The sequence below is a fragment of the Chamaea fasciata genome, unplaced genomic scaffold (genome assembly GCF_029207755.1).
Source record: "Chamaea fasciata isolate MVZ Bird 193981 ecotype frontalis unplaced genomic scaffold, bChaFas1.0.hap1 SCAF_11, whole genome shotgun sequence".
Classification (NCBI taxonomy): domain Eukaryota; kingdom Metazoa; phylum Chordata; class Aves; order Passeriformes; family Sylviidae; genus Chamaea; species Chamaea fasciata.
In genome coordinates, this window is record NW_027094096.1 from 14,646,814 (window position 1) to 14,655,581 (window position 8,768).

General features: G+C 58.9%; 1 protein-coding gene across 1 annotated transcript; it reads right to left on the reverse strand.

Annotated features, from left to right (window-relative positions):
- Nucleotides 1–6,188: 6,188 nt before the first annotated feature.
- HES1 (hes family bHLH transcription factor 1) lies at nucleotides 6,189–8,362 on the reverse strand. Its single transcript, XM_066193327.1, has 4 exons — nucleotides 8,090–8,362; nucleotides 7,910–8,005; nucleotides 7,741–7,828; nucleotides 6,189–7,036 (listed from the first exon to the last, which is right to left on the reverse strand). Exons 1-4 carry the CDS (start codon nucleotides 8,195–8,197, stop codon nucleotides 6,552–6,554), a joined length of 777 nt encoding a protein of 258 aa, XP_066049424.1. The 5' UTR covers nucleotides 8,198–8,362; the 3' UTR covers nucleotides 6,189–6,551.
- Between the last annotated feature and the right edge of the window lie 406 nt (nucleotides 8,363–8,768).

Sequence of the window (8,768 nt, forward strand, 5' to 3'; positions counted from 1 at the left end):
AGAAAGAAAGCATCCATCAGGCCTGTCAGAGTCTTTGCTGTGAGACCCTTGTGCAGCTGACGACCAACCAGAGCCCTCACAGATGCAGAGAGAGAGGTAAGTGCTCTGATTTCCCTGTCCATTCACCATGCAGGGGACTGGTTTGGTTGGAAACACTGCTTACTGCAAGGATCTGTCCTGATGCATTATCATCCCAAAGCTTCCCCTTCCCTTCCAGGCTCATCATCTCCTCCAGCACCCACTGTGATGCAGCCCTGAAGGATGTCCTGGCCCCTCTTCCACAGGCATGCAGGTCTCCAGTATTGCTTTGCATTTACACGTTGCTGTTGAACGCCTGAGTGCAATGGACCATTTGCTCCCCCCCGCCACAAACAGGATTCATTTCACTGCTGGAACAAAGGCAGGTTGTCTTCCAGGTCCGGACACGAGCCTATTGCTGATGGAGGCAGGGGTGAGGCTCAGCCTGATACTGGAGATGCAAAAAAGCCAAATGTTTCCCAAGCCTAGCAGGATCAGCCTGTGCTGGTCTTGCTTTAATACCCGTCATAGCATCAGTGAGGATGCTGCTGGGCAGGGGGCCTGAGGCCCAGTACCACTTCCTCTGTTTGGCAGATGCCCCATGTGTGTGAGCACTGCCAACTGAGATGGTTTATCTGGGCTGCAGCAGGGCTGTGAGGGCCAGAGCCAGGCAAGATACGTAACTGAGGTTCGGCATGTGCCTATTTCCTGCTCCCTCTCTTGCTACAAACACTGTCCAGATTTCCAGCGTCAGAGGGAGAAACATCGGCCAGATTGTTTTATGGTTTCAAGAACTCATAATGTTTTCCAGAGAACAGAGCTACAGCCCATCTTCTGCACTGGGACAAGCTGTGGGAGCCTCCAGTGATTGCTGACAGCCCTCTTTTTAAAGGGATATTCATGCCTGAGCATTGAGAAGTCACTTTGGGGATCACACTCACACCACCCCGCACTTTCACTGCTGGGACCAAAGCCCCTTAGCAGTGGGTGGCTCCAGTGAGCCTATGGGTGCCCCCTTTGACTCCCTGTATATCCCACACTCACACAGTCAGACAAGTTTCATTCCCTGACTCAACTCCATGTTTACCATAACAGAGTCCAGACCTCTGGTTCCTAATTTAATCGTGGTGCACTAAAATGACAACAGGTCGAGCTGTGTGTTCCCAGGGAGGGACCTGAACACAGCAATCCCTGGGGTTTTATACCCTCACAGTCTGTGCTGTATTTGCCTCTTGGTCCAATGGTGATATTTAGTCTGGGGTCTCCTCACTCTTCACTGGGTCCTGTAGAGTCTCTGGGTGACCAGCCAGGTACCTCCCTGCTGGGCTATGCCACAGGTCTCCATGCCCTTAGACAAACAATTAATGCCAGTCCACAGCTCCTGTTCTGCAGTTCCAGCCATTTCCCCCTGTCCAGGGAACAACCTGCAGCTTGCACACCAAGGTACCTGCACTAAGTACATTCCTCAACACTTCTGACCTCCTCAGCAGCAAGAAAAAGCTGACAAAACAACAGGGAAAAAAAAGGTCACCATTGGAAAGGCTCTTGTGAGGCACCCCAGTGCACTCATATCCACAGTGGTGTGTGCCATTCCAGCCCTGAGCAGGGAGCAGCCTCCTCCTGGCACAGCCTTGCAGGGCAGGCACAATTGCTGTTGATCCTGGTACCAGCGCAGCTGGGAGGTGTGATGGGAGCCAACAGCCCAGGGATGGTGTGTGACCCCACCTGGGGGACAAACCCAGCAGAGGCCCCCCTCCAGGAGCGCTTTTAGGGATGAGTTTTGTTGAGGTGCCATGCAACAGCAGACTGAATCAGACAGGCTGTGTTTCCTTGGCAGGGCTGGGAGGACACAGAACGAGATATGGCTTTGCAGGCAGTCACAGGGTGACCCAGCCCTGGATCCCAGTCCCTGAGCCACTTCATGTCTCAGTCCTGCAATGAGGCTGAGTCCCAGCCTCTGTTCTAGCAGCACTGTCCGAGCCACGCTGTTGTGCTGGCAGGCTCATTACAGCAGGTCTGCTTTTAATTAAGCAGGATGCTGCTTTTGTACAGCTGAACCCCTCGGGAGTTTGGGTACACAGCCTTCACCCCTGTGTGCAGGGCAGCAGGAGGGGGAGGCCAGGGCCGGGGGCTTTGGGAACACGTGCTGGGGCGGCGCGTCCCACCCACACAGGATGTTGGCTGTGTCCCCAGGGTGACAGGGCATGGTGCAGTCTGTACCATGCCCTGTGGTGAGTGTTTGCTCTCTTGAGGCCGGAAGGCAAAGCCCAGGGCTCTTATCGCGCCAGGCAGATAAGGGTTAATGCCCCAGCAGTTGTGCTGAGCTGGCTTTATTGGCAATAAACCCTTTCTGGGAGCAGCTTCCTAATCATTACAGATTGCAGGTAGCCCTAACTCCAAGGCTGTCCTTCAGCAACAGCACCTCTGCCCTGCCCTCCTGCCCCTGCACTCCCCTTGGCAAACACAGCAGGAGCAGGCCCCCTCCAACCCCGCACCCCTTCAGTGCCACACAGCCCCCTCACAGCCCTCACTCTGGTGCTGGCACAAGGGACATGTGCCCCCAGCCTGCTCCCAGTGCTCAGTGTGGATGCTGGTGCAGGGGAGAGCAAGAAAATGGTCCAGAGGCTATGGCCTGTGTGGATCATATCAGTGTCCTTGGATATCTAAAGGGGACTGGAATGAGGAGCTGGTACCCCTGGGGCACAGCTCCGCTCAGGCAGAGACGTCAGAAATCACTCCTGTTGCAGAGGCTGGGAAGGGGAGAAGATTATCCCAGCCCGTTCCCAGCACCAGCTGATCGCATGGCCACAAATGTTTAATAAATGGGAGTGGAGTCGTTTGTCTGGGCTGATCCCCCCAGGAAGTCTGTGCTCCGCAAAACAAACCGGGCTTTTGTTTGACTTGTTTTAAGTAAAACACGTCACCTCTGTAAATCACAGGTCCCCTTCCCTGCCCCAGGGGCAGCGGCAGAGCAAAGGGGACTGCTGGCCTAGAGGTGCTGGGGCAAGCCAGAGCCACGGGCTCGCAAGTCTGGTCCCACCATCGGGCTGTGTGTCCCAACTGGAAGCCACGGGGCTGGGGCACCCCGGCCACAGCACACAGCCACCCTAACCAGCTCACACGCCCCGCTGCACGCATCCCCCAGGCGGGTTTGCAGTGCTGCTCCCGGGGGACTCTTGTCCTGGCTCCCCCCAAATCCCGACCCGGCGGCCAGGCTGCTTTTTTCACCAGCCCTCGCTCCCTGCGGGCCGGACGCCTGGATGGCAGCCCAAGGTCAGCCGTCGGCCGCGGGCCCTTGGCACGAGCGCGGCCGGTGGCGGGGGACAGGCGGCCGGGGGGCTGCGCCGCCCCGGGGCCGGGTCTCGGCCGCGGCGTGCGGGCGGCGTGCGGCCGCGGGCTGCCGGCGTCCGGCCCCGCCGCCTGCCAGCGGGGGCCGGGCGCGCTCGTGTGCGGCGGCAGCGGCGCGCTCCCTCCCGCGCTCCCCACACCGCTGGCAGCCCGCCACCGCGCCGGGGGTTCGCTCCTTTCTCACGACCTCTCAGGTTCCTGAGCTCATCTGGGAGCTATTCATTTCCTGCCAGAAAACAGCCTTGCCTGCTAAAAAAACCACCTTGGCCGCAGAGCGGCCCAGGGCTTGGTACGAGGGCTCTCCCGGCTTAAATCATAAAGCTCCGGCTGTCTGGCTGGAATCAAAGGCAGGGCGGGCGTGGGGGGGCGGGGGGGGGGCGCGGGGGCCTGTGCCATATGGTAGCACTTAAGAGCCAAGGAGGAAGCAAGGAGGGGCTTTTGCACCGCTCACGAGGAGTGTGGGAAAAGTTAATTGACTTTAATGACAGGTTTCCCGGGACGGCAGCAGCAGCAGATGGAAGGGAGCTGCGGGGATGCGAGGGGCAGCCGGGGCTGTAAGCTCTGTGGTGGGTGGGGGGCAAGGCAGGGCGCTGGGAAGGCAGGAAAAGCCCCCTGCCCACGGACCCCCGTGCAGGTGCACTGCAAGCAGGGACTGGAGTACTGCTCCTCCCAGCTCAGCACCCTCCGGTCTGCAAATGCACCCACAGGATTGTGGCAATGTGCTGACCAACCCAAGAGTGGTCATGAGAGAGACAAACCTGCCTCCAGCCCTTCCCAGGATCCTCTCCCCGGCAGACAGGGCTCAGCAAGGTGCCCAGGGAAGCCAATAGGAGCTGCATCCCATCTGGCAGCACTAGGTCCAGTCCCTTTTCCTGCACAGTCCCCATGCAGGGTCACAGCTCAGCCCTGTACCTTCCCTGGCCCTCCCCACCCCTCCCTTACCCTTGCCTGCTCACCCCACAGCATCAGTTTAAAGGCATTTGCTGCACCTGAAGGAGAATTCCCACACACAATGATCCACAGACCCACAGCCTGCATTTGTCATCCCAATTCGTCACGGGCTCAGTGAACTGGCACCAAGAGCACAGCTCTTGGGAATTGCTCTGATCCCCTTAAAGCTCACAAACTCAAGCAGATCTCTCATGTCAACAGGCTGTGGGATAGAGTAAACAGAGAAAGCTTTGGAGAAACCGGTCCAAGCATGCCATATCTGCTTTATACTAGGCTATTTAAACTCCATTAGCAAATAGGTTCATCTTGTCTTTCACTCCGGGATCTGCTGTATGTTCTCCATTAGCCTACAGCAAAGTCTCTTGTTTCTAATGTGCTTTCCAAACCAACTACTTCAGCAGAAAAGGAAGACTCTGCTCAGATGGAACAGCATTCACTCTTACTGGTGATGCATTACTGGTCTAAATCAGCCCCATACAAGCCATCCAGCAACAGGAGCTGGTCTGATGCAATCCTGAGACAGGTCCTGCGAGCACTTCCCTGAACAGAACGTGGGCTCAGTCCTATCCTCAGTACCTCCAGTGCAGAAAGGTGACACTCTGGCTGTTGGAAGGGAAGGAAAGCTCAGCCTTTACAGCTACACACCTGCCTTGGGACAGCAAATCTGATATTCCCAAGCCTTGCACACAAAACCTGGCTGTGAGATACCTCTGTGAGGGTGGCAATGCAGGCAGGCCAGCAAGGTCTTGAAGGAGAGAGAAGGGAAAGCTCATCCCAGGGAAATCAGGTCCTTTAAAAAAAAAAACAAACAAAAACCAACCAAACAAACAAACAAAAAAATCTCCCTCTGCCCGCAGCTTCATCAGTACACTCTGCAGAGAGAGATACCCCAGGCACATACCACTCCCTTCCCAGGATGTATTTTCAGATCAGGTGAATATGTTTCTTTACCAAGAGCAAAGCTGGGGAGTCAAACCCCAGCAGGTTTAATACATCTGGTGTCACTCTCCCCAGCACCTGGATACAGTCAAGCACCTGGCTGATCCAGACAAAATCCAACAAGCTTTTGCAGCAGGATTTGGACGGAAAACCTAGTGGATCCTGACACCTCTTAGAGCTTTCCGCTCTGAGTTAGGACTTGTTTAGAAGGGCCATGCAAGCTGTAACCTGAGACTGCTGCTCGCCACTATCTATGGCTTGCATCTTGCCTGGAAACAGGGCATCCCCAAGTCACAGGGGTCAGCTACAGCTCATGATTAGAGTCCTTGCAGCCCCACATCACTCCCTCGACCACGTGTTTTCCATATAACAGCAGAGGAAATGCCCGACTCTATCAAAACCACATGCAAAGCATTAATCATCAAGCAGAGCTTGGCTGGTGCTCAGGGTCGGGAACAGCTCTATGCTTTTAAGTCCAGGTGGAGGTGGTGCCCAGCGCCTGCTGCAGCCCGTCAGCCGGGAGACGGGAGCACTCGTGTCAGGCTTGTCCTGCGGAGAGCCACTGCTTTTGTAACACGAGAAGCTGGCAGGCACCACTCCCTCAATCAACTGACTGGAGTCACTTGCAATTTACACTACAGCCTGGGAAGCAGGCTCCTCCGGGTCCACGGCAGGAGGCTCACCCGGGCAGCTCAATGTCTTGCTTTACCACGGCTACACAAACTCCATCAGCCCGAGGTGCCAGAACAGAGCAAAGGTGCCTCCCACAGCACATCCACCAGCTCTGCAAGTACAAGCTCCTTTTAACAAGTCTGATTAATTGAGCTGCTCCCAAAGCAGCAGTAATTACATCTGCCCCAGGGCAGGGAGAGGGGCCAGGTGATTTCACAAGACAGAGGGGACAGAGGGTCTGAGTGACAGCTCCAGCCTGGCAGGCAGGACAAGGCAGCCCTGGAGCAGTAAGATCCACAGGCAGCCAGGAACTGGGCTCTCTCCTATGCACACATGCCAGAGCTCAAATTTTCTCCAAAGGCCTTCCAAAATGGAAGGGAAACTTTTATTTTAAGAGCATTCAAAAAAAAAAAAAAAGTCCCAACCAAAAAACAAACCCCCAATCTTTGGTGTCACATAAGGAAAGGGAGGAAAGGAAGAAGAAAGATCTCGTGTAAAACACGAAACACTGTCAAGGGAGTGCTATGGTACAAAGGCACAATCCAATATGAACATATAATCTATGTACAGCCGTGCCAGCAGCACGGGGTGCAGCGCCAAGTCCAGTCCGGTGCCCGCCACCCTCACCAGGGTCTCCAGACTGAGTCAGCTGTGCCGGGTGGCGGGCCTGGCGGCGAGGCAGCAGTGGCAGCTGTGGGTGGGCCACCATACAGAGGCAGCACAGCTCCACCAGGAGCAAAGGCAGTGCTGGGAATGAGGAAGGCAAACTGCCCATCAGAGGCCGGCAGCAGCTGGAAGCCACCGTACACCTTGGCTGCATCAGCACCTGGCTTGCAGGGCATGCCCGGGAGCGGCCCCACGCCACTGCCTGGAGGAACCAGGGGTGGCCCAAAGGCTGCGGCCGGTGGCAGCGGGGGCGGCGGGGGGGGCGCAGGGTAGTTCATGGTGTTGATCTGAGTCATGCAGCTGGCCAGGTGGCCCAGGAGTCGGGTTCGCACCTCAGTGTTGACGCCCTCGCAGGTGGAGAGGAACCGCGTCACCTCGTTCATGCACTCGCTGAAGCCGGCTCGGTACTTGCCCAGTACCGTGGGGTCTGTGCTCAGGGCAGCTGTGGGAGGAGAGAGGCACACAGCCATCAGCAGGCTGCACAGCCCACCAGCATTACATCCTACAGCCCCTCTGAACTAGGAATCCAGATGGGGAAAGCAGCCCCTCTGGCAGTATGTCTTGTGTTCCCATGTGCCAAGAATTTGGATGGAGTGCACAGCCTCTCTGCTACCAAGTCCACGAGCACCAGGAACCCAGGTGGGGAACAGTCAAGTCCCAAGAATCTCCTTATGTGCCCATATACCAGGGACCCAGGTTGGAGACACAGTCTCTCCAGTAGCTCTTGTGCCTCTCACACCCCCAAAACAGATCCATGTGCAGAGCACAGCTCTGCTAGCAGAGGGGACTCAAGCTGGGACCGAAGCCCTCCCAGTGCCCTCCAGCACAAACACAGTGACCTTCCCAGCATCTCCTTATTGGGGATACTAGCAGAAAGCATGATGCCCCTCAACCACCCCCCAGCAGTAGAGATGGAGGAAGCACTCCATGACTCTCTCATATACTAGACTCAGGTGCAGACCCACTGCCACCAGGAATACAGGTTCAGAACACAGTACCTTCCCTCCATCGCTCCCTGGGGATGCAGGTGCAGAGCCTGGTGCTCCTGCTACCCTCTCTACCGAGCAGGCAGGCAGGGTGCGATGACCCCAGCATAAAGGCAGCGCCATCCCAGCTCCCTGTCTCCGGTTCCCCCTCGGTACTCACCGGTCATCTGGGCTCGCTGGAGGCTCCGCAGGTGCTTGACGGTCATCTCCAGAATGTCGGCCTTCTCCAGCTTGGAATGCCGGGAGCTCTGCGGGAACAGGCGGGGCTCAGACCGGCCCGGCGCTGCCGTTTGTCCCCGCACCCCCCGCCCCGACCCCCCTGCGCTTACATCCTTCTTCAGTGCGTCCAGGATGAGCGTCTTCAGCTGCCCTAGGCTCTCGTTGATGCGCGCTCGCCGCCGCTTCTCCATGATGGGCTTAGAGGACTGCAAGAGAGGCGACAGTCAGCGTCCGCCGCGGCTCCGCACAGCGCTGCCCGTTCCGTCCCATCCCCTCCCGGCCGCCCTTACCTTGCGGTGCTCCGCCGCCGTCTTCGGCTTGTCGGGCGTCGCATTGACGCTGGCGGGGGTGGCGGCCACCGGCGAGGCGCTGCTCTTCTCCATCAGGTCGGCCGGCATGGTGCGCGGCCGGGAAGAGGCGCCGCGGCGGCGGCGGCAGTGGGGGGGCCGGGCCGTGCGGAGCGCTCGGGGCGGCGGCAGCGGGGCCGGCGGGGCGCGGGTGCCGCGCGCCCTTGGCCGCCCCTACTTATATAGCGCGCGCCGCACGCGCGCGGCTCGTGTGAAACGTCCCCCGCCGCCGTTCCCACACTCGCGCCCAGCCAATGGGCGCCGCCCGCACGCGGCCCCGCTCGTGGACGGCGCCCGCCCATTGGCTGCGCGCCGCGCGGCGGCCGCCGGCCAATGGCGCGGGGCGGGCGGCCGCGGTTTAACCCCTTGGGCACCGCCCGCGGCGGGGGGGGGGGGGGGGGGTGGCGCGGGGAGCGCCGCGCTAATTACCGGGTTAATTGGCGCCCGTGGCAGGCGCGGCCCCGCCCGCTCCCCTCGGGGACCGCCGGCCCCGGGGCGGGCTGCGCCGTGGGGGGCCGCGGCCCTCCGGGGTGATGGCCGGGACGCGGCGGGCCGGGCTCAGCTGTGGTGGCCGGAGCGCAGCTACTGTGTGCGGAGGCTGCGGCGAACCGCGGGGCGCGCT